The sequence below is a fragment of the Grammomys surdaster genome, unplaced genomic scaffold (genome assembly GCF_004785775.1).
Source record: "Grammomys surdaster isolate TR1022 unplaced genomic scaffold, NIH_TR_1.0 174, whole genome shotgun sequence".
Lineage (NCBI taxonomy): Eukaryota > Metazoa > Chordata > Mammalia > Rodentia > Muridae > Grammomys > Grammomys surdaster.
Window position 1 is genome coordinate 20912527 of NW_021604622.1, and position 25693 is coordinate 20938219.

The 25693-nt window shown below is 48.1% G+C and overlaps 1 protein-coding gene across 2 annotated transcripts in view; it reads left to right on the forward strand.

The window, feature by feature from the left end:
• Positions 1 to 25693, forward strand: part of Ankh (ANKH inorganic pyrophosphate transport regulator) — a 127863-nt gene that overhangs the window by 91144 nt on the left and 11026 nt on the right. The window contains exons 5-8 of one of the 2 annotated variants that reach the window (XM_028767682.1): positions 3806 to 3976; positions 6190 to 6324; positions 8728 to 8820; positions 12303 to 12398. In XM_028767682.1, the coding sequence (XP_028623515.1) occupies positions 3806 to 3976; positions 6190 to 6324; positions 8728 to 8820; positions 12303 to 12398 (495 nt within the window). The remainder of the gene's footprint in view (positions 1 to 3805; positions 3977 to 6189; positions 6325 to 8727; positions 8821 to 12302; positions 12399 to 25693) is intronic. The other variant, XM_028767683.1, reaches the window with a different exon arrangement.

The following is a 25693-nucleotide window of genomic DNA, read 5'->3' on the forward strand; positions in this document are numbered from 1 at the left end:
ACGAGTAGAGGCATGTGACCTGCTCTCCACATGGGATGTCCCAGTCAGTCCCAGGTTTCCCAGTCAGTCCCAGGTTTCCCAGTCAGTCCCAGGTGTCCCCGTCAGTGAGGCCACCAGGGACTTTATGAAAATGCTACTGGTTTGTTTTATTCCATGGTTATCCCAGCTTTTACCAGTTCAGTGTCAAAGTGAGAATTCTCCTGATGCTGTTTGTCCTCCTGGTACCTCCCACGCCCGCCCTCTGCTGAAACCCACCCTTGCCTTCTAAGATCGTCTGAAAACCCTCTCAGCCATTGCCTTCTTTCAACTCGGCCTTTGACAACTCACGAACCTTGCCTGACCCTTGTACCTGTGTTGGCAGCAAAGCATGAGGGCTCAGTGACTTCAGCTGACCCTAGGGAGCTGTCGTACACTTCCCAGGGGGTGACCTCGGTTCCCACTTCACAGAGAAAACTGAAGCGGCCACATTCTTTTCTCATGGCCACCATCCTGCAAACTTAAACCTCCAGCCTCCACATCCCCTCGTTTGGAGAGGTGGTGTCTTTCTTTCAAGGCCACCCTCTCTACCTGCACCTCGAGTTGTGATCTAGCCTGCTTTCTCGGGAGTGTTATTAGTTTTCAGTGACTCTCTATCCCTCTGGACGATTGTCTGGGCACATACACATACTCAGAAAACAAAAGGACAGCAAGCAGCTTTCTCTGGAGCCCCATGTACCTCTTGAGCCACACTCTCTTCCTCTTTATTACTGCACAGCCGCTTCTTAGAAGGACGGTTTCCACTGACTGCCTCCATTTTTTTTTCCTACTTCCTTTTCAGTGTGTTCCCTGTACAGGTCTGCCTTCATGTCCCTCAGTTCTCCCAGATGTTATTCCTAAAGACCTTTAGACTCAGCAGGCAGTCTCTATGGACCTCAACAGCGCCTCATTTTAGACTCCTCCCTTCTCTAGGAAACCGTCCTGCTAGGCCCCATTCTGTCCGTGAAGAACCTAACTCATGCCTGTGATGATCTGGATGTGAACTGTTGCCCCCCTCTCGCCCGTTTCACATACAGGAGGGTTGGTCTCTGGAAGAGGTGGAGCCTTAGATCATTGAGGGCTGGCTGCCCCTGGAGGAACTGTAGGATTCCAGTGTCTCTGGTTTCATAAGTTCAAGGTTCCTGTTGCAAACACCCCTTCCATTGCCACTGGCCGTAAGTGACACAGCCAGTGGTAGGCAGAGGGGCCCCGCTGGAGCCTGCACTGTGCTATTCAGGATGCCTAGCCTCTAAATCTGCTCAAGTAGTCCCTCCTATAGAACAACAAGACACAATCATGTTGTCCCCTGAGTTTATAGCATCTACAATGTGACTGTGAATCCCCCTTTAAATATCCAAAGCCTCACCTTCTCCACACAAAGCTACCCGTGGGCTCCTGGGTGACATTCACACTCAGGTCTTCCAAAGACACCCAGAGGCTGAATCGAAGATCTTCTATAGCAAGTATTCTGCCAAGTAAATTGGCAGGTGCGGTCACCTGGCTAGAGGTGTATGCGCCACCCTGGGGGCGTCTCCCTTTATAAGGAAGGGTTATGTTCTAGCCCTTAGTGTCTCTTCCTTTTGCTGTGCCTTCTTTGTGGCTGTCAGTTACACTGACTGGAAATCACCCCTTCCTACCCACAGTGGCAAGCAGTCTCCTCTCTCACCTCTGCCCAGCTGCCCTGGCTCCCCACTGTTCTCATTCACTAAGATCCTGACCACCTCAGCCTCTGATTAAAGGGATGCTTGCAGCTCTCAGTCTGAATGCTGCCTGAGGACAAGCCAGAGGCCCCACAGACCCTTCTGCCTGTCTAGCCCCAGCATTGCCCCCTTCCCACCTTCTCTAGTCGGCAGTCCAGATACCACAGCTTCTCCGGCCTGGAAGAAATATTCTGCCTCAGTTCCCTCCACCTCCTTCCTGTTCCTCACACCTCTGCTCAGTGTAAAGGTCTCAGCTTGGGCAGTGCCCCCAGACATGCTTCTCCTACTGCAGAGACTCTGTCCTGTTAGGCAGTCTGTGCTCACTGGTCCACTGTTTGATTAGTGTGTCTGTCCTCTGCACTAGACTGTCAGCCCCATGAAGTCAGTCTGGGTCTGACTCTCTTGCTGAGTACTGGGGCCTGGCCTGGGGCCATCCCCGGGAACGCTGTGGGCATCCTCACTACCAACACAGCAGGTTCCTTCCGAACATAATCTGGCATGCTTTTGGCAGCCGTGTCAGACGTGGAAGTGTGGTTCTGGACTAGAATGCAGAGTGTACAGGTGTTCTTACAAGTCGGTAAGTGATGTGGTTGGCCTTGAAGAGACAAGGCCTGGGACAGGTGCTGGCCTACATGCTTCAGTCTCTGACAGTTTCAAGGGGAAGCTGACACCAGCTTCACCTTGGCCTTGGGAGCTCCCCTGGACAAGCCCATCCACCCATCACCCTCGTGCTGCATGGGCTGCTAGCTTGTCACCCCTATACGCTTACTCCTCTCTGGTGCATGTCTCTCTTGTTCAGGTCCTCCTCCACAAGCCTGTTCCTCAGGCTCCTGGCCTCACAGCTAAGGATTCAGAGGACATGCTGAGTTTCATATCCTCACTCCACACAACCAGGCTTCAAACTCTACTAGGGTTCGCAGTGCACCTTATGTAAAAATGTGGAGCTTGCTATGGATATCCTACTCCAAGCTTGCATAAAAGGGCATCCGGGGGAGGTCGGACTAGTTAGCAAAGAAAGAAGTCATCGGGTCCACAACGCCAGATGCCCAAGCTTCTGACCCATTCAATGTGTCCCAACAAGGCTTCTTCCAGCTGGTCTTCAGATCTTTCGGCTCACTGCCTTTGGTCTGACTCAAACAACATGAGGACAGCATGGGCCTCCTTACTTCCATTGCTCCTCAGCATGTCCTCTTGGCATGACAAACGTGTCCGAGGCTGGGTGAATGAGGTAGTGATGACCTCCCCAGCTTGTCTGCCCAAGTGGCCCATGTTCTCAGCTACCCACTCAAAGCCCCATGTCCATGTAGTTCCTCTGTCCTCTGTGTCCTGAGGACCCGGTGTTGAGGTTGGCCGCATTTCTGGCAGCTGCAGGATGAGAAGGGTAGTGCACTGTAAACTCTGCTTTCGAGACGAAGCCATCCAAGAGAGATTTACACTTCATCATGACTTCAGTCTCTCCTGACCACGGTCGCTTCTACCAACCGCACAACCCGTTTTGTCAACCTCTAAATATCACCACTGTGGTTTAGAGTTTTGTAGGTGGTAAATATGAAGCCTGTTACGTCCAAGTACAGGACATCCAGGGCTCTAACTGGATAAACAAACAGGCATTGTAGTCACATGTAGCTAATATTTTAATAACTTGCCCAGCTTAGTATTTTATATATTTTTTTAATTTAGGTTGTTCCATCGTCGTTTCCAGTGGTGTTTGGAACGGCATTTTAGAGCGTTTTATCCTATAAATGTTCCTGCCCATCTGCCCCTGTGTATCACTGACCACCGTGGGTTTTTCCTCTGGTGTGGAAAAAGCCTCTGGTGGCCACTGAGGAGGAAGCTAAGAGGCCAAAGTTTCTAGGTATTTCTTAGTTTGTAATCCTAACTAGAGGTGCCGTTGCCTTAAAAGAGTCTCAATGGTGGATCTAACAGAACCATGGCTGTGGTCTCCCAGTCAACCCTGGGCACCTGCATCTGGGTCACAGGAGATCGGAATCGGGTCAGTTCTCTGCGTCAGTTTGTGGGTTCAGGGTGGCCTGGCCTCTGAGGACCGTGTGCCTTCGTTCCGCTGACCTGCCCTGTTTGCCCTCTCACAGGTTGTTTTCGTAGCCATTTTGCTTCACAGTCACCTGGAATGCCGAGAGCCGCTGCTCATCCCCATCCTGTCCCTGTACATGGGCGCGCTTGTGCGCTGTACCACGCTGTGCCTGGGCTACTACAGGAACATCCACGACATCATCCCCGACAGGAGCGGCCCAGAGCTGGGGGTGCGTGCACCTTTTGACTTTCTGAAATGTTAACATGTGCTCGTTGTACGGAGTGACAGGACTCGCTGTGCAGTTGTCCTATGTGTGTGTATTAAGTGTTGGTCATACTTCTTGCCTCATTCTGAATCCCTCTGCCCCCATGCCTCTCTGCCTAACCCTCAGGGCCGTCTTTACTTGCTCAACCACCGTCTGACCAAGACCCAGAGAATATGGCATGAGAACCCAGTGCGATAAGTCCAAAGGTCACGTGCTAGGGGTTTTCTGAGGGGAAAACAGTCAGAGTATCGTGAACTCTGGGGACAGAAATGACCACTCTGCTTCCTCCTGGTCAAAGGAGGAAACAGTGTGTCATATCAGCTCAAGAGCTTTAAGCAGTACACAGTGACAGGAAATCTAAGATACAGCCTCTAGTTTCACACAGCTTTAACACAGTACTTGTAAGTCCCTGTACTCTCTGTGGTAATCTCTTTCATGGTCCAGAAAGTTTGAGGGGTTTGGGGACCTTTGTGCTCCGGTCTTATTGTTTTTAACATTATAGCCCTAGGCTCTGTTTATATTCTCTGTACCGGCCAGTCCCAGTTTCTTAATTGAGCGTGTCCTAGGGACTGGGCAGAGCTTTAAGTACTATAGTGTGCCAGGAAATCTTATGATATGGCCTCTAACTCAATAGGCAAGTAAGGTCAACACAGAAGCAATAATTGGGGGTGGGGTTTGGGGTGGGGGTGAACCTAAATGAGTCCAAAACAGTATCTACCCTGCAAAGAACCTAAAGGCCTCCAATTTTGGTCCTGTTGTCCAAGAAACCTCCTTGGAGAAGTCTGGGCCTTAAAAGTCAATTAAGAATCAAGTTAAGGGCTGGAGAGATGGCTCAGTGGTTAAGAGCACTGACTGCTCTTCCAGGGGTCCTGAGTTCAATTCCCAGCAACCACATGGTGGCTCACAACCATCTGCAATGGCGTCTGATGCCCTCTTCTGGTGTGTCTGAAGAGAGCAATGATAAATACATTAAATAAATAAATAAATAAATAAATAAATAAATAAACAAATCTTTAAAAAAAAGAATCAAGTTAGGAGTGAAGCACCCAAGCTGTCCCGTGACAGGTTGTGAGCAGGACTGGGCTGTGTGAATGCTTACTTCTCTACCGCATGCATTAGACAGCATCTCTCTCCCTAGCTCTAAGGCAGGCAGGAACAGTCATGTCTAACCCTGACCACACTCCTCTTCAGGCCCCAGCTTAACCATACAATGCTTTCATTCGTGTCACAACAGTAATTGCGTTGACTGTGTAACTCATTCTAGGTCAGGGTGTCATTGAAATCCTACCTAGTTATTGCTACCACAAGGCCAGCCATAATTATCTTGATAGGACCAATCTCTCTGTCTCTGTCTCAGTTTCTTTCTCTCTCTCTCTCTCTCTCTCTCTCTCTCTCTCTCTCTCTCTCTCTTTCTCTTTCTCTCTCCTTCCCTCTATCCCTCCCTTCCCATCTTCTGCCTCCAGCAAAGGGAAAGAAATCAAAATACCCAAGAGGGTCCCATGATGTAACTCTTAATCCTCTTAAGAAATGAAACCTAGTTTTCATAACAGAAGCCAGGCTTGAAAGACAGCACACACCTAGGCTGTGGATGTCTTAAGAGCCGCCTTGTGCTTCGGTGTGCTTTTGTTCCACTCAGGCTTCTGCTCAGTGTGTGGCTCCTGTGGAGGATTCGGAGGTGGGAGTCGCAGCAGCTGAGCTCAGTGGTTCTACAGTAATGAGACACATTTGTATATATTGACTGATTCCAAAGTAGATTATCATAGCTTTTTATTTCTCAGAGTTACCTCCTACTGACATGGCTTCAAGCCAGCCACTGTGATGACACAAACAGAGACTCATTTGAAACCTGCTTTCTCTCGGGCCCTGGAGCTGGGCTCCACCTTGTAGGGAGGCTGGTTCTGCATATGGAAAGCAGTGGTCGGATCCATCAGGCTTCCTCCACCGAGTGCTTTGATTTCACAGCGGCTTGCCAGCTGTCTGATTTAATTTCTAATAAGACTGTACACTTAGATTTAATTCCGCTTGGCATGTCTACAGAGGCTTTTCTGTATGGTGTTGTGAGGCGTAATGAAGTTGCTATTGACTGGCGTACGAAGGACAGGCTTTGATTTTTTTTTAGGCCGTTTGCTGTTTGTTTCTGGAACCTGATGACCTTTGACCTCTGTTTCCCAACACAGGGCGATGCAACCATAAGAAAGATGCTGAGCTTCTGGTGGCCTCTGGCTCTGATTCTGGCCACACAGCGAATCAGTCGGCCCATTGTCAACCTCTTTGTGTCCCGGGACCTTGGTGGAAGCTCTGCTGCTACAGAGGTAGGGGAATTTGTGAGCACGTGGGCACATGTCGTGGGATAGAAATGATACATACTCCTTTCCAGGTCACTGCAAGAGCTCAGGCACACACATGTCGTATGACACAATGACAAAGGAAGCCGTGATTGGGTGACTTTTGAAATTTTGTATTTCTGTGACTATGGAAGACAGTGTCTTCATCCTTCTCATTCAGCACATGAGGAACTGAGGCGTAGGAGGGAAAGGCAAGGCAGAACCTGCTAGAGCCTGGGATGGTTGCGAACATTCTAGCTCTCTGACCTCCTTCCCATAGCCCTTCCTGCTCTCCACAGTGTCAGTGTGCATCCTCTTCGCTGTTGCTGCAAAGAATGATGGGACATGCCTGTAGGAACTCTAGTAGTGCCCAGAGCTTCCACCGTGACCCAGCCTAGCCTCACCCGCTCTGCCCCTAGGCCATGTCACCTATGGGCTCTTTGACAATCAGCCCTCGTGAAGATGAGGATCTCCTGTGTGTATTCACTCAAAGCTCCAGAAATGGATCTGGAAACTGGCTGCCATTCCACCAGAAGGGTTGACTCATCCGTTTCTTCTCGCGAGTTGGGGATCAAATGGAGTGACCTCATTTGTCTCCTCCTCCATTGCCTTCTGGAGAATTAATTCTGTTGCTGGCACCTCAGATCCTTTAGGAAGGCTGGTGGCTTCTCATTAAGGCCTCCTGTTTACACCTGGCCTTGACTGCACTGTCAGCAGCTCCCCAGCCTGGAGCATCTGCCAGTTTCCATGTCCTGGGAAGTTCTCCTGTTGGCCAGGAGAAGATGCCTATAATAAATCAAAAGCAGAATGCTTTCTCTGGCCCCTGTTTGTTCCTGGACTTTGGTATCTGAGTCACAGATGTCATCTTGGGTGGCTGTTATAGTCCAGCAGCTTTGTCAGTCAAATACTGACTTTCCAAGTGTATGGAGTCCCTATTGATCATGCGCTGGAATTCCATCTTCCTGCCAATAAACCAAAAGAGGACAGATTCTGTATTAGGCATTTCCAAATTGCCAGCTATGGCGTAGAAGCTCGGCATGTGGGGAACAGAGCCGATGGGTCTGTGCTTCGTGCTTACGCCTCAGGCATTCGTGTGCGTTTTGTCAGCCCTGTGTGATTAATATCACCAGTGTCATTTCTGCGGAGGAACTGAGATTGTGGACTCTAAGCTCCCATCTCACATAGGAGCAGAAGGGAGGTTTGGATCCAGGCCTGCCTGACTGTGATGCTCTTTTATGTTAGGCCACGCCAGGCCACGCCAAGTTTCCTCACATAGCTGTGGCCTGCATCATGTCCTTGTGTGCTGGGCACAGTTGTTCTGTCCGTTAAAGCAGATGAAGCCTGACTTCCTCCTCCACGGAGTTAAAATGCTAACAGCCAGAGCTTAGCCTTAGATGCCAGACTTAGGATTTTTCTCCTTTTCATTCATCCAGGAAAAGAAAACCCTTTGCATGGAAACCTGTCAGTGGCCTTTCCTGTATGAAATATTTATTGATTTTTACCGAATAAAAATGTTGAATTGGGCCGGGCGGTGGTGGCGCACGCCTTTAATCCCAGCACTTGGGAGGCAGAGGCAGGCGGATTTCTGGGTTCGAGAGTTCGAGGCTAGCCTGGTCTACAGAGTTCCAGGACAGCCAGGGCTACACAGAGAAACCCTGTCTCGAAAAACCAAAAAAAAAAAAAAAAAAAAAAAAAATGTTGAATTGGACCTCTAGGACCGAGTAGCCTGAAATATGTTGTGTTAGAAAGACAATGACACAAAGTCACTGAAGCAAGTGTGCCATGCTGAAGGACAGCACAGAAGTGAAGTGGAGACGCCGCTCCTACTGTTGTCTTGGGACCCATATAGGTCTTGAGAGGATAGCTCAGTGTGGACCAGAGTCCATATCAACAGCTTCTATCTATAATCCCAAAGAGATACAGGATACTCAAACACGTTGGCTAGCTCAGTGAGCCAACTGAGTGAGGAGATGGAGGGACAGGCCCTCCCTCAGTATATAAGGTGGAGAGCATTCGAGGAAGATACCCAGTGTCAGCCTGGCCTACACATACACATGCAATACGTGCCCCCACACATATGAACACACACATGCATACTGCACACACGTGCAAATACCACGTAAGATTGTGAGTAACTTGGGAATTTGGTTAGGCCTGATGGAAAGAGCCAAGATTCTGGGGTCTGAGGTTTTAAGTAGGGAATCTGGCCTGTTCTTCATCGGAGTCTTGTGAAACATTATCTCCCTGGTATCCTCTCTACTCTGCATCAGACTGTCGTGTAACTAGTGAATACATGAAAAGATGAACCTCTAGCCTTGTCACATGCCCTGGCAGATCCTGGAGGACTTCCTCCTGGTGCCCACACTGACACTGTCTATTTTTCCCTTATAGGCAGTGGCCATTCTGACAGCTACCTACCCCGTGGGTCACATGCCATATGGCTGGTTGACAGAAATCCGTGCTGTCTACCCTGCTTTTGACAAGGTGAGACCTCTGTGGCATGGTGTCAGAAACACACATCATAACGTTCCCACTTGATGGACAGGGGTCTCCGAGGAGAAACCCTGGGCATTTTCCTCTGAGAAGGACAGAGGAGAATAAGGCTTCTCTGGCTGCAGGTTCTGCAGTCCTTTTCCAGATTGTTCTTCCTGTGGTTCCTCTTAGTGAGTATTCTCAAGAGAGAAAGTAAATAACCCCCTCCCCCAAGTGAAGCTTACTGGATTTTGTTCCTGTGGCTTATTATTGTCTAGTCTGTATGCTGTACTAGATGGCCAAGTTGTGGACGTGTGAGGCAGGGGCTTGACCTTCTATGAGGTCACATGGCTGTCTTTCTGTGTCAGGGAGATATGCACAGTGTCTGAAGAGCAGGGCTTGTTTCCCATTTGGGGGTTCTCTTAAGGTATATTTACTTATGTATATGTATGTGCTGTGTGAGTCTATGTGCACCACATGCAGGTGCCGTCAGAGGCCAGAGGACATCAGATCCCTTGGGGTTGGGGTTATAGATGTGGGTGCTGGGAGCCATCTCTCCAGCTCTGTATCTCCACTCTCCAGTTTAGCCAGAACCCTCAGTGGCCAGCAGCTCCGCCCTCTTGTGACTGTTGGTCCCTCCAAGGGAGGCATTTAAGCCTTCTGCTGTCATCTTTGGCTTGGTGGGGACTGTCCTGCTTGTCATTTAATAACTGTCTACTTAATTATAACCTCTCTTTTTTAAGTGAATGGCTAGCAAGACATAAGATTTATATTCAATGGCATATAATGTCCTAAAAAGGAAAAAGTGGAAGAGGAGTGACCAGCCTGACACTTGTAGCAAGTTCCGCCTTGTGTTTTCCTAGTATTCGCTCAGAGCCTTTGCTACCTCTGTTCTCTCTTATCCCCTTGTGACTACAGGGAGGAAGGCCCCCAGCCATGGTCTCCAGCAGCTCAAAATGGGCAGCTGGGCTCCTGTACTGTCACTGCACCTGCTCCCTCATCCTCCCCTACCCTCACTCCAACTTCTTGTGGGCACAAAAGACCCATGTGGTCATGCAAACAAGGCCCGGCCAGAGCTCACAATGACTGCTTCGGGAAGACCTCCTTTTCCAAGGCCAGCCTTGTCGAATACAGCTTCCTAGAGAGGTACCCGACTGTTTCCATCTCATATCACAGCTTAAGTCCAGGGAACTCCTCCAAATCTAGACAAAGACCATCAGCCCACCCACTACCTGAACATGCACACACAATACACAGGCGCGTGCGCACGCACACACACACACACACACACACACACACGCACACATACACGCTTTCCGTTCTCGCCTCCCATGACAGCATTCTTCCGCACTGCCCCACTTCCTGCTTCTCTTCCTTTCCCCTTCCCCTTCCTTTCTTGGGTACACACACTCATCATAAAGTCTGACTCCTCTCACTGCAGGGCCCTCCAGGTGTCCTAACAGGAGACGGGCTGGTGATCTCCCGCAGGACTGCTTCGAAGGCCTTCCCTCAGCAGTCTGTTGGTTCCCAGCCACCGCCCGTCACACACATCTGGATGTAGCACACGCATGGAGAGCTTCTCCTAGGTAGTGTTTTTGGTTGATTCCTGCAGGCCCCCGAGACTATGAAGGTCCGAGTTGCTCTAAGAGGCGGACCTTCTGTTAGACAGCTAATGCAATCTACAGATAGGAGCACTGCTTTCGCTTCAAGGAACATGTGTGTAGTGAGTCCTAGAAAACCAACGCAGACGTCGGTCTTTGCTAAATTTCTCTTCTCCCTTTGGTAGGCAAGATTATTAAGTGCAACTCACAGATGAGAGAGCAGGTACTGAAATGGGTGAGCCGTTGGCTGGGACTGTCCCATCTGGAGTTGGTTTTGGCTACCTTATAATGTAAAACTGAACAATACCACCCTGTATGTCTTCAGCAAGAACACCCAATACAAACATTGGCTTACCCTTAATCACAGGTTACAAGCTACGATTTTTTTTTTTTTTAATGAGCCTACCTCTGGCCAGAAACTAGAGTTACTTGGGATCCATTTGAAACCTCACCCATTGTTGCCACACATTCCAGAGAGCAGTCGAAAGCCACAGTTGGAAAGGCCATCTGGCCACCAGTACCTCAGACCTCTCTGTGTGGGCCTCAACATTCCCTGTCTTGACTACTGTAGTCTTCGACCTCTCCGAGGGTTCCAGGGGAAGAGATTTAAGATGTTTCACATGCCTTGAGGTGGTTCTGGCTAAATATAAGCCATGTGTGCAACGTCTCTAGCTTTTTAGTTGTTGCCTCTCAAAGAACTCATCAGACGAGTGAAATGTAATTCTTGTCTCGTGCTGCTGTACCAGATCACTTCAGCTACGTCTGCAGTGATGTGGATATGTAGTTCTCTTACCCATGAAGAGTTCTCACACCGACCAGCAGCATGGGCTAAATGTGTTAGGGTGAGGTTGCCTCACCCCCTCCCCTCATTCAATGGCTGTGGATCCAGGGGTTATGGATAGCATTTGTTCCTTGGCTCTGGAGCTAATTTGATCTAGGATGGACCGGGGTGCTTCTCTGATTTTCTCCAAGTAAGGCTTTTCTTAGTTAGAGCATGGTTGGCAGTGGGCTAGCCCCGCCTGAGCAGGCTTCCTCTGTCACTTGGCTTCTTGGTGTCATGTGAGAAGATACGAGAACCACCTGCTTGCAGGCTTTTCTCACAGCTTGGTGTAGCCAACGCCCCTTGATATTCTGTCCTGCATAAGGAAGACTGTGCAGAGCATTTCTAGGCTAGAGAGTGGGCAAGACACGTGCTATTTAATCTCAGAGGTGCACAGGGGTCTGAGCATGTGTGGACATATTGTCTACCCAGGCAGGTCCTGCATCATCAGGGGGAGGGAAAGAAGCTGTCTATAAGTCAGCAGTTGGAGAGGCTTTCAAAAGCAGATTGGCTGGGAAGGGGATGCAAGTTGAGAAGAGGTGTATTATGAAAACCAGGAGATCCAACAGTGGGGGAGATACAAAGGCCTGGATGTGGGACACGGGTGGGAGCAGGTGGGAATAATGTCAGGCAAGCACCTCTGGGGTGCAGAGCAGCCTGTAAGAGCTCAAGGTGAGTTTTGTTCCTTTGGTAGAGACAGAGGATCCCCAGAGGTCAATGAGCCATGGCATTTAAGGAGACACCAACTCTGGTGGCCAGGCACAGGGTCTGCTGAAGCCAAAAGGGGACACATGAGTCAGGAAACTGGCTGCAATGCCAAGGCCCTTCAGGGTAAGGTGGCAGCCTGGTGCCAAGGGCAGAGGACTGAAAGAGCCCAGAGTTTCCCTCTGGTTAATGTTTCTGGGCAGGAACCCGACAGCCACTTCAGAGACCCAGCGTGACAGCCATCTTCCGAGCTGTCACTTGAAATCAGTACTCGAGGCACGTCAGATAAAACAAGGTGCTCTTTGTGATCTGGGGGCTCAGCCGAGGATAAGCCCCGCCCTGTCACCGCTGTCATTCTCTTTCCCCAGAATAACCCCAGCAATAAACTGGCAAACACGAGCAACACGGTCACCTCGGCCCACATCAAGAAGTTCACGTTTGTCTGCATGGCGCTGTCACTGACGGTAAGCAGAGAGTGGGGGGGGGGATGCGGGAGAGCGCGAATGCTCCCTCTGTCTCAGTGTGAGTGGGCGTGCTCACAAAGAGGGAGATTGTGGTCTTAAAGGAAGGAATCCTGTATTCCACAATGTGATGCCTGGCTGTCTTAATTAATGACTGTTGTCCAAGATCATTACTCTAGGAATGGAAACATGTACATTGCTTCTCAGGCCCACAGACGTGACCAAGCAGAACAGCTTTAATTTGAATAGTATCTGTGTGTGTATAAAGATCCCCTTCCTGGACCCTTTTCTATTTTATTTTCTAAGTCAGGGTCTCTCGTTTAACCTGGGTCCCGATGATTCAGCTCCTGTAGCTAACCAGCTTGTCCTACGGGATTTCTCCATCTCCCGAGTGCTAGGATTACAGGCCTGCTGTCATACCCTCCGTGCCACCCCGCAGACATTGCTTGTCTTTAGGACTTGAACTTAGAGCACTGTACATGCTAAGTGAGCTCTCTGTCTGGGAGCTGTACCTCCAGCCAGTGTTTTTCTCTTGCTATCGAATTCACCTTTGAGACTTCAAGTCAGCATTGTAGATGCCATTGCCCTTTCCATAATTGAATTAATATATTTTCTCTAATAGAAATGCCTTCTAATTACATTGTACTGATACAGCTGACTTACATGGCCTTTTGGAGGCCTCTCTAGAGTCCCATAAAGTCTGTATAAGTACAGAGGACACAGCTGTGACTAAGAGTGGACCAAACTGAGCTGTTGGTGTCTAGATCTTCCTCCTCTTCTTCCTCTTCCTCTTCTTCCTTCTCTTCTTCCTCCTCCTCCTTCTCCTCTTCTTCTTCCTCCTCTTCTTCTTCTTCCTCCTATTCTTCCTCTTCTTCCTTCTCTTCTTCCTCCTCTTCTCACTCTTCTTCCCCCCTTCTTCCTTCTCTTCCTCCTTCTTCCTCATCTTCTCTCCCTTCCTCCTCCTCTTCTTCCTCCTTCTCCTCCTCTTCTTAGCAGAGTCTAACTTTGTAGCACAGACTGGCCTAGAACTCACCGTGTAGACCAGGCTGGCCTAGAATTCACAGAGATTTGCCTGCCTCTACCTCCCAGGAGTCTGGGTGTACATTCTAAAGTAAACAACCCATGCTAGCTTTACCAAGCTCCATGTGGAAAGATAATATTCCGAAAAGGTTGGGGAAGGAGCACACACTGTAGAAGCCCAAGGACGTATAGTACAATCTAAGACGGACAGTTTAACTGTTTACTAAAGGCAGGGAAAAATCAAGTCAACCAACACAGCAGCCGTGCCATGGGATTAAGGGATTAAGGAATATGGCGCTTTTGAACTTCGCAGATTTCCTTTGTTGCTCTGGCTGAACTACTCGTAAACTCCTGCACAACTTAATTTCCACTTATACATATTCTATACTGATGGCCTGAATGTGCTCTGCAGTCATCGTTACCAGCCAAGGCAGAGGACCGAGGGCTGAAGTATCATCCTGAGAACAGGTAGACAGTGACTGCCCCATTCACTGTAGTCCTCAGAACTGTTGAGCTTGCCTGCCCTCCAGAAGCAGGCCCTGAGTGTGGTTCACACATCCAATGGGCACTCAAAACCAATAGCTTACTATCCGGCCCAACACCTGAATCGTGTTTGACAATACAAGACATACCATCACAGAAAGCCTTTGGAACTACTGAGTGAAAGAAAGCATCACACCATGAAGCCTCATCACCACCAACGCTACCCCTGCAGCCACCTGTCCCTGTGAGGTGGGGTGGCACATGCTGAACCCAACTTCCTCGCTCGGAAGTAATTTCTGACTACATCTCTAGTTGCAGTTGACTGGTGACCCCGGGTGACCCGTTCCCCTGTTGGCATTTTTTTCTTTCTTCCTATGGTGTGCCAGTTTTTCCATAGTTCCCTAAAATGTTAGCAAAACACTGAGCAACTTTGAAACTACTCAGAAGGGTATTTTAGGAAAAAACCAGAGAAGTTTCTGTTCCAGGAACAGACCTCAGCTTTTGGAGACTGTTAAATGACTTGGAGTCAAAAGATGACTTGAGGCCAGATTTTGGGGCTCGGCCTAATCTGCTCAGAGCCAACAGTATGGGGTTCAATGGCTCAGCTGCTGAGGGTTCCCAACTTGCCTTCTCTTATGAGGACATACTTTCTCATAGCTGGGCTATAGTGAAGGAGGACATCCCCATATTCCTGAAGGAGGGCACCCCCATATCCCTGAAAGGAGGACAGCCTTTCTCACTATGATTCCTGGCCAATAATTTGAACCTCTGTAAATTTAATCTTCAGCAAGCTTAAAATAATGACAGGATCTGGAAAAACACTTAAATATTCTTCCAGGCAGACATTGATTTCTTGTGTCTAATCCCAGATCAAGAAAACATAGGTAAGTGGCACTGGCTTGATGCGAGCCCACCTTAGAAATAAGGACGTGGAAGCCCTTATTGGACGGAGATTTGGAGAAGAAGATTTAAAAGACTTTAATTTTCAGAAAAAGAAACAAGTCAGGATAAGTGACCCTGCTCAAGCACAGAGTTTCCTTACATTAAAAGCTACAGTATTTGTATCTGTGGCTCAGTTCAGTCTGTTGATCCAACATCTTGATGCTAAATTTTCTATGTAAAAAAATTATACAGAAAACATAAAATTAGATTTTTCTAAACTGAACCCTTTAACTGTCAATGTGTGTATGTGTGTGTGTGTGTGTGTATGTGTGTGTATGTGTGTGTGTATGTGTGTGTGTGTGTATGTGTGTGTATGTGTGTGTATGTGTGTGTGTGTCTTATAATATCACATGACACATTAATTCTTGCACATCTACTGGTCCTCTTACTCTCTGCCATCCACAAGCAAGTCTGCATATCCTAGGGCTAGATTACCCATCCATGATAACCCATGAATCAACCAATCAGCTGCCACCTCTCACCATGGGGCCTGCTCTTTCAGACAATGAATTCAGGAGGAGTGTGAGGCAGCATCGAGACAGTATCTGCTGTTGTAACGTGTTAGCATCATGCTGTTCATCCTTTGGATCCCTTCGGATCATGCTTCATAGGAGGGCGGTCTAGTCTGCAAACCACCTGATCCAGTCAGATAAAAGAAAGGTTTGGAATCTTTGATGGGTCTCAGAGATCCAGTTCTAAAGAGTAGATCGCCAGATAATTAACCCCCTAATAGCAAGGAGGGAGTAGACTGGGGTTAGCACGTTGACTGGATCCCTACAAACTGCTTCTTAAAGAAAAGAGCACAAAAATTCACAAGAACTGTGTCAAAGGATGCTTGCTTCTGGGGATGCTGTGTTGTAGCCACACAGGAGAGGCAGTAGTGCAAACCTGTGGTCCAGATAAGGAGCCAAACTCAAAGAATAGGTAGCATCTGTGCAGTGAGTGGCTACTCTGCCAGAACCTACAGTTGCTTTTACTTTTGTGATTATTAAGTCCTGTGAATCCTAGAAGACTGTTTGTCCCCATAGACGATGTTGGAAGCAGGAGGATGGTCTTGAGCAGGCAATGAGGGAGACTTGTCTTGCTGGGGAAGGAACTTGTGAGCTGAAAATCCCTACCTCACGTATGCTCACGAGACTTGTCATACTTCCTGCTGGGCTCTAGATTTGGGGCTGAAGTAAAACTTGCTCGCCAGAGTGGTACATGTCTTCCCAATCATACTGTTGGGGCACAAGTATCACAAAAGGGTGACAGAACAGCTGTCTCCAGAACCTAGGCCAGCTCAATAAAAGCCAATAAATCAGGCTGCTAAATTTACAGAGTTTTCTCATTAACTCAAACCTTGTTTGGGGAATCCCTTCTCTTCTTGTTTGAGTCTTTCCGACTCAACAAATCATGGTGAACAGAGGAGGTCTAACAGCTTCAGCTGCTAACAGTAGACCGGCTTCCATCTGACCTCACAAATGGCCCTTTAAGAGCACTGGGTATTTCTCTTCTCAGATTCCCCACTGCTTTAGTTTTGGGGAGCTGGTGCCAAGAATGGGGCCCCTCTTCTCCAGGAGAAGTGGAAACGAATCTATGCAAAACACGGACTTGGCTAACTCGGAGGCCTTCTCTAACCCCTTTGTACACAGTAGAGAGAGGCAACGATCCAAATGCATCTTGGCAGGTGGAGCTGGTGAGGCACTTCTGGGCAGTGGACAGCCTATGCAGCCATCCCAACACCCCCTGAATGCCAGACCCCATGAAAGTCAGACACTTAGAAAGAAAGGATCACAGAGAGGAGAGAAACCGATAGACAGATGGAGAGGGTATGATGGTGAGAGGAAGAAGGGTCAACTTGTCAGAAACAGGAGATTGCCACAGAAAGACAGAATGACAGAGGTACAGGTGTACATAAAACAGGAGAGTGAGGAGCCCCAATCTTAGGAGCTCTCCCCCACTCCCTGGGATGCTGTGAGAGCCTTTCCAGTACAGGTTGTGAACTTCAGAAGAATTTATACAGATGTATAATTTAGAAACCAGTAAATTAGACATAATGCTTTTGGCTACGGTTGGGTTTTGGTGAGCTGACCCGTGTCAAGAATGCAAGCGAGGAATGCAAAGATGCTTGGGTCATGCCAAGGTTGGAGGACGACCAGGCCTCCACACTGCATCCCACTGTCCACATGTGAACCGAGCCCTCAGCTTCAACTAGTCGGAGCTGCTCAGAGAAGAAGGCGGGTATGAGCTGAGCCTGTCGCTGCCACCTAAGGCAGAGGAGAAGCAGACCTGTTGATGTCATAGGAGATGCAAGGGTATCTGAGCTCAGGACCTGTTGGGATGTAGGATCTGGTTCTTCAAAGAGAAGTTAATAGGGGCTGGGAAGATGACTCGGTGGGTAAAGGGACTTGCCACAGGGACATGAAGAGCAGAGGTTGGTCTCACCCACGTGAAAGCCATGCACAGCCGCTCACACTGGGGTGAAGGAGGAGAGGTGGGGGAGCTCCCCATGGCTAGCTGCCTCGCCAGTCTAGCCAAATGGGCCAGCTCTGGGTTCAGAGAGGAAAAAGCAAAGGTGAAGAGTGACGAGAGACAGTGTCTGTCAGCCACTGGCGCCTGTGTCTGCGCGCACGCGCACACACACACATATATGCGAGCGCACATGCGTGCACACCAAGGGAAGTTAAAATAGAAGTCACTCTGATCTGCCTGAGCCTTGCTGAAGGCAAGGACTTGAAGCAGGAGCTGGTATTAGATTTCTGTTACCTTCCTGAGCTTTAGGCTTTAGGTTAACTTTCTCAGTTAATAAAAACGAGGGAGACGGTGAACAAGCCTGGAATTTCCTCTTGTTTGTCATAGGTTGACTTGCGTCTGTTCATATGTTGCAATGTTAACCCCAGTCCCAGAATGACCTTATTTGGAGATGGGGTTCACGTTCAATGGGCAAGCCTGGCCCCAAATCTGGTGTGGCTGGTGTTCTTACAAAAGGGAACACTTGGATACAGACACAGGAAGCCTTTGGTGCTGTCATGGGTTCTTCTGCTGCAGAGAGGCCTGGCATTCCCTTCCTGATTTCATCCTTACACACGGGCTACTGTCCCTGCCTATTGCTATAAGACATCCAAATGTAAACCTTTGGTCACTGTAACCCTGGCAATCTAATCTACTGATGTTCCTAAGAGAAAGCAATTTTTTTTGTGGTCACCTGAGGCCACAAGGTTGACTCATCAGACTTCTACTCTTCAGCCCTCCATCTCTTTAGTGAAGAAGCTTAAACTGCAGGCAGCTCTGTGCCTGCCTCCACAGGGGCTGCACTCAGCTTGCACTCACTCCTGCCTGCCCTTTTGAGTTTCATTGTGTCTTGGCTGATGGTTTGTATAAATCTGAGAGCCACAGTCACCAATACTAGTTTTAGGAAACTGCTTGGTTTTGTTCTTTTAGTTAACTGAATACTTATTTCCATTGGGTCCTTGAAAAACCCTGTCTCCTGCCCATAATACCTTGAAACTTACAAAACGTATTACAATGTGTCCAATTGCTAGTAACATGACCCATACGTTTAATACATTTTAATGAAAAGAGACTTACCTGGACTCAGGATTCTATGGTCAAGGTCCTCAAATGGCAGAGGACAGAAAGTACATGTATGCTTGGGCCTGGTCTTTCTCCAACCAGGGTCTGCTCTAACTGTAATCACCTCCTTGAAACCCACCTGGAACACTGTTCAGATCATATAACCACCCACTTAAACCCCCCAATGGAGACTATATTTCAATCCATCAACCACCTAGGCATGACACTGCCTACCAAGTCCCGCTGCACAGGCCCTGTTCTATCCTCAACACTGAAGACCAGAGTAATCCTAGAGAGAGGTAGCTAGACCCGGAACCCTTTGGCTTGTCAGAGAGTGAAGAAGCGGGAAGATAATTAATATACTTCCAGGAAGCATGCTTGAAGATGTTCTGTGGCCATGAGAAAAAAAATATTTTATTAGCTCAATTTAAATACAAAACCGAAGCCCATCCTGGGAAGCTGGTAAGAGAACGGTGTTAGGAAGAAGTTCTCGGCTCCAGTGGGACTGGGTCCAACCCCACCGAAACCCCAAGAATTGTCAGAGACTACAGGATGCGGTGCCTGGCTTGTCCTGTATCAAGGCTTTCGATTTAGCAGTTGCTCTTGTAAGAAGAGCTTTTCTCATCCCCTTGGCAGCCTGAGTCAGATTAATTTCCTTTCTCAGAGCAGGTGGGGACTCAGCAAAACTGAAAGTATCTCAATTCTTTGGAATATTAGCTTGCTGGGCGTGGTGGTACAGAAACAGACAGATCTCCTCGTGACCTTGAAGCCAGCCTGTCTACATAGAAAGCAGGAAATACAGGGCTGGAGATATGGTTACTTCGTAGGATGCTTCCCTAGCCACACCCCCGCACGACATAAACTGGGCATGGCGGCATACGCCTATAATCCTAGCACTGCAGAGGTAGAAACAGAGAGGATCAGAAATTGAGCTCATCCTCAGCTGCTTAGGGTAAAGCCAGCCCAGTAAACATCCAGAGCGTCTGGTCCAAATGCTGAGTTGCCACTGGGAACCTTTACTGAAGTGAGAGATCTTTTGGTCAGGAACAATGTGAAGTAATCAGCACCGTCTTGGATCAGCAGACAGGGTGTCTGGCTGGAGCTGCCAGGACCTCAGCATGACCCCACGCAGCTGCTCTTAGAATCCAGGCTGGAGAGGGAGGATCCCCTGGGCTTTGTCTCATGGGTTCTGTTTTAAGAGCTCTGGATCAGATGGGCTACTTGTTCAGACTCAATTCAGAGGTCTGAACAGTGCCACAGAATCGTTCTTGGGGACCACGTCATCTCTTCTGAGCCCCCAAAGAATGACAGTACTGGAAAACAGCATATGTGGCAAATGGCAAGAAAACCTGCTTGCCAGTCCCTGAGAGCTGCCAGGGGCCCTTCCTTCTGTGTGGAGGGGGATCTTAACTGACGGCTGAAGAGTGCATTGGCCCTCAGCAAGAACCTGAAGCGGATCCACCCAGATAGTCTCACTTCACAGCCCTTCACTTAATCATACCTGTTACCAGAGAAAGTATATTTACTAGCTGAGGGGATTAAGGGGTGCATATTATCTCTGGGTGGTCCTTATACCTCCAACTAACAGGTACTAACAGGTACTTTAGAGAAAAATAAGATACAGTAGTCCCTCCTTAGCCACAGATTTTCCTTCTGTGGTTTCAGTTACCTGTGGTCAACCGCAGCCCAAAAATATGATATGGAAAGTTCCAGAAAGTTTATAAGTACAATTCTGAGTAGCACAGTGAAATCCCGTGCCATCTTGTTCATTCCTGCTCAGGACATGAATCTACCCTTTGTCCAGTGTTATCACCGTGCACGCACTACGGGCATGTTAGTGACTGTCAGGGTCAATCCTGTCAGCTTCAGTGGCTTGAGAGACACCTGGGTGGTTATGAAAGCAAACTTCTGGGTGTGTCTGGGAGTATGTTTCTCAAGAGAGGAAAGGAGGGAGGGTGGGAGGGAGACAAGACCTGTCCTGAGTTTAGTCATCACCATGACATGGGCTGGGGCCCCAGGTAGAATGAGAGAAATCTCTGGAATATAAGGGTCCCTCTCTGCTCCCTGGCCACTGTGATGGGAGCTGCTCTTCCTGCACACCTCCCCAGCCGTGACAGACTGGAACCTCTGGAGCTGTGGCCAAAATGAATCTTTCCTCCCTTGATTGTCTCTCTGGTATTTGATCATGCAGGCAACGTGTGAGCCTGCTAGGTGATCCTTTAGTAGTGGCTGTCTCGTTCGCGAGGTTGAAGGCCAGTGCTATATCACGTGGCAGTGATTTCGTATGTACCATGTTCTTGAGTCATCATGGTGCTGTGTCTCAAGGCCTGTATCACTCACCTCCCTTCACCTTAGCAAGTTAGTATCCTACAACGTCCGCCACACGAAGGGTGAACACAGCTCACTGAGACGTTTTGAGAGAGACTATCGTCACATAAATTTTATAGTGTATTGTTGCAATATAGTATATTATACGTTTATCCATCATTAATCGCCTGCTGCTTATATTTGTAAATTGTAGTCTATGTTAGGTATATAGGCACCAGAAAAAGTGTACCTAGGATTTGGTACTATGTACAGTTTCACACATCCCACTGAGAGTCCTGGGGTGTGTTTCTTGAGGACAAAGGGGGGGAACACTGTTAACAGGAAGAGGGTAATGGATCTGGCATTGTTAGAAATAAACTCAGGGTCGCAAAGAAAGAACCAACCACTCCAGAGGAAGTGTCCGGATAAGGCAAACTTCACTCTTGATCGAGAAGGTGGGCTTGGGAAGAAAGCACACTGAGAGAGGAAGTGCATTTGGTTTTACTAACTCAGGTGGTGGCTGAGCCTTTTCCACTTGGCTGGTCAGGTAGTAGCTGAGCCTTTTCCCCATTGGCTGGCCAGTCCAATCTCACAATCATATTCATTTGACTAGTGTGGAAAGAATTGGTGCACAGGAAAGAGGACTAGGAAGAGAGTTAATCCTCAAAGGGAAAAAGAGTCGCTGCACCAGTGTCAAATTCCTAGAATAGAGCTTTTGTGTAAACAACCGTTTTACTGGGTGAGGAGGATTGAGCATTTGCATAAAGTCTTATAAGACGGGTAATACAAAGATTTGAATTCCTTGTCCTAAAGACAAATTTTATAGTATTTGATAGTCAAGGCTCATATTGACATTTCTTGCATGTTTGGGATGTCACAGAGGACCCTCTGTGAATTCAGACCACACAAAAGTCAGGGAAGTGTGGAAGAACTGCCCTTTGGCCATGGTGTTTTCTTCCTTTCCCTTGTCGCTCTTCTGAGAAAAATGAAACATAAATTATAAATCATGTCTGACCTGGCCAAGTCATTAACTTAAGGCTGCAGGTTTTATAAATGCACCCAAGCCCAGCAAGATCCAGGCAGCCATATTCTTTTGGCAGTCCAACGGGCCCCTCCTGGAATCTTCCTTTGGGATCCTACTGGACTTCAGCTCCCGGCATTGCCTAAAGTCGGCTGTCACTTGGGAGTCTTTCAGCAAATTGGCACCATGATCTGACCCTCCAAGCATGTAATTATCACAGAATGTTCCGTATCCCTCCTGTCCGGTGAGGCCTTCCACAGACCCCCTTCATGCGGTCTGTGCACTCTTTCTGACTTCATGGCAGTGTTGGGCTCTCATCTGGTATGTGCTGCCACTGCAGGATGCCACAGGCTGACTAGTTTAGAGTGAACAGATATTGGAGCTTCTGGAGAGGAAAGGGTAGCCAGGCACTTGCCGAGGCCCTGGAGTCTTTTTGTCAATCCAAGCCTGTGCTCGCTCTACAGCTAGTTGGTCTGTCAAGTCCTGATGTCAGAAGGCATATGAACAGAGAGCACCCAGACCTGTGAAGGAGGAATTTGGTACCCTGGAGGTCTTAGCCAAAAGGACAGCGAAGGGAAATCTTCACTGTCAAGTCGCCTACACATGATCCCTCTTTTGAGTCACAGATCACCTCCAATGCTGATAGGCTTGGTGTGATCCAACACTGGTGGGCTCAGTGGATTCAAAGCTCTGCCTTTGCACACCCAGTTTGCCTCCACCTTTGAAAAGCAGCAGGGTCACCTACATGATTCTCTAGGGGAGCCACCTACCACTGGTTGACACTTGGGATGGGGTCTGCAACCGTCTCATGTTCTCTGTTTCCCCATCTCAGAGCGGCTTGCTGTAATTCCAGGGCTGCCTGACTTTGTCTGCCACTCATGTTTGACAGGTGCCCTGTGCTAGCTGCAGCAGGACTACCTGCCATCACCTCTTCATTCCAGGGAGGCTGCAGTTCAGTAAAGCTTATTTCTTCTGAGACCCCACATACTAGAAAATGACAACCTCCGAGTTGTTAAGGGTTAAAAACCAGTATGGGTGATTCTGTTCTGGTGACCTCTTTGTCTAGATTAGCTGTTGAGTTCCCTGTGGATGACCCAGTCTTACCTCCCTGTTGCTAAACTACCCTCCTGTGCAGCTGTCACTCAGCCTTCCTGGGCGATGCTGGGGCCTGTCCTAGCCTTGGTACCATGCTGACCCTTTGTCTAGAACAAAGGCTGCCTGTTTGCCTTTGTTTCTGCTGTAGCCCCTCCCCCGCACCATGAGGTGGAGACTGCTACCTCACTGTTCCATTATCCCACAGAAGAAAATGACTCTCTTGTGTGTCGGGGAAGGAACAAGATAGAAGGTAAATGGACAGAGGTCGCAGCTTTCTCATACCAAGACACAGGATGGGGTTCTTTCCAGTGCTTTAGGGCATCCTGGAAATAGGGAGAGGGGCCTGTTAGAGGCCCCTATCATAGAGGATCTGTAATAGAGGCACTATCCCCGTATTGTGTAGGGACTATGTGAAAAAACATGGAAAGTTCTTGGCCTGAGGTAACTGCTCAGAGTTTGTTCCCACAGAACTGTTTCCCTCCTTGCCTGGTTCTCCCTGGAAGCTGTCAGGGTCTGGCTTGTTAATTCAGCATCCCTTGCAGATTTGAGAGGTTGCCTGATTGGTTGGAGAAACTCAGAAGCATTTAAACAATAAAAATTGGTCTCCAAGCCTTCCTGATAACAGACTGTGCATATCCACATGTGCTTTGAAAAAAAAAAACAGATGGTCAAGCATGTTGTGTTGTTAGGATAACTTTTTTCCTTTTTCTCAAAATTTGGTGGCATTTATATATGTGTGTTTGTATGTGTGGGGTCATAGGTGTATGCAGATACATGTTGTGCATGTGTATTCATGTTGAGGTTGATGTTACTGTCTCGCTCGATCGCTCTCCACTTTATAGTTTTTAGTTATTATTTTTGTTTTATGTGTGTTGGTACTTGCCTAAATATATTTTGGTACATCACATGCATACAGTGCCATCAGAATCAGAAGATGGCACTAGATCCCTTGGGACTGGACTCACAGACGGTTGAGAGCCACCATGAGGGTGCTGGGAATTGAACTGGGCTCTTTTGGAAGAGCAGCCAGTGTTCTTAACCATTAAGGCAACTCTCCAACCCCCAAAAGTTCATTTCTTTAGTTTTTTGGTTTTATTTGTTTTGTTTGTTTTGCTTTGTTTGTGTGATTGGGTCTCTCTATGTAGACCTGGCAGTTGTGGAATTTTCTTTGTAGTCCAGACTGGCCTCAAATTCACAAAGATCCATTGCCTCCTGAGTGCAGGGCTTAAAGTGTGTGCTACCACAGCAGGCAACTTAATTTTTTGAGGTAGGATCTTTTGCTGAACCTGGAGCTGGCCAGTTCCAACCAGTCTAGTCAGCCAGCTTTCACTAGAAATCCTTTGCCTTCGCTCCCAAGGGCTGAGACTGTAGATAGCTAACAAGTCTTCACATAGTCACAGGTGTGCACTGGTTATCTGACCTCTGGTCCTTGGGCTTGCATGGCAGGAACGTTATCTCCCGATCCATTTCTTCGGCCCCCTTTGAAAACATAATGGTCATAGTAAAACACACATAATGCAAACTTACCCTGTTGCCCATTGCGACTTTACAGTGAGGTCCATTCCTATGGTTGTACTACTTCCTCCCGTCCACAGAACTCTCATTCAACTGAATGTGTACTCATTATGCCCCCATCCCCTAAGTTCCAATTTCAGAGTTTACTGAAAAACTACACTGAAGCTAGCATGTGGAACTTTCTAGACATCCTTCAAATCTGGTAAGAACTGGAATCAAACATTCTGTAGACACCTCTTAAGCAGGCCCAAGACACCCAGCTCCTGTTCTGCTTGGTGCATGGCACCCCCTGCTGTTTGAAATGTCATCTTGCTTCCAAGCAGTATTTTGTGACTTACCGGGAATCTGGGGTCATAGTAGAAATGACAACAGGGCTCTCAAGAAGAATAAGTTTTTGACCATTTCATCAAACCTCAATCAGAGGGATGATTGTGTCTCTTTACTCTGTAGAAAAAGAGGGATCATAAAACTACATCTGAAGATGCTTATTTTCACCATGGATACACTTTAAAAGAAAATGGTAGCATTAACTCCTTTACGGATTATTCATGATAAATGTGTAATAGCTATGCTTGCCAGCTGGCCAGATGAAAAATATCAGGTACTGTGTCAGCATCTTTTTTTTTTTTTTTTGGTTTGGCTTTTCGAGACAGGGTTTCTCTGTGTAGCCCTGGCTGTCCTGGAACTCACCCAGACCAGGCTAGCCTCGAACTCTCGAACTCAGAAATCCGCCTGCCTCTGCCTCCCAAGTGCTGGGATTAAAGGTGTGTGCCACCACCGCCCAGCCCTGTGTCAGCATCTTATCATGTGATTTTTCTAGTGATTTAGCATTGAAAACCAAGACCTGTTTACTCTGTGATGTATATAATCGGCCGTTCTATTCAGCAGGCTGACGTTTTGCCAGTCTGATCTTACATAAGAAGTCCCTACCTCTGCTTACTGTACATTTCAGTCAATGATCCTTCCTCCTAGGGTTTTCCTCCCTGTGTCCTTCTCTTTCCCAGTGGGGTGCTTACCGAAGCCACCTTCTCCCGCTGCCCTTTCAGGTGCTCTCTCTTGTGGCTTTTCAATAAATCACCCTTTAAACAGATGGCTCACTCCAGCCATCAGTCACTCCAGCCTTGCTCCTGGCATTCCGACAGTGCTGATGTGCAGTCAGCATGGCGTCGTCATTCGACATTTCCATACTGGAAGACGGCATTGCTTTCTCCTTCTCAACTGAGATGTGTGCACAAGACACTAGCTGTTGAAGCTGAGCTCTTGGCTTCCTTTTGATGTCTGCCCCCTCCCAAACATGACTTCTCATGTCCCTGATAAAACATACATGAAGGCCCACTTTTTTTTCTGCAAAGACATAGAC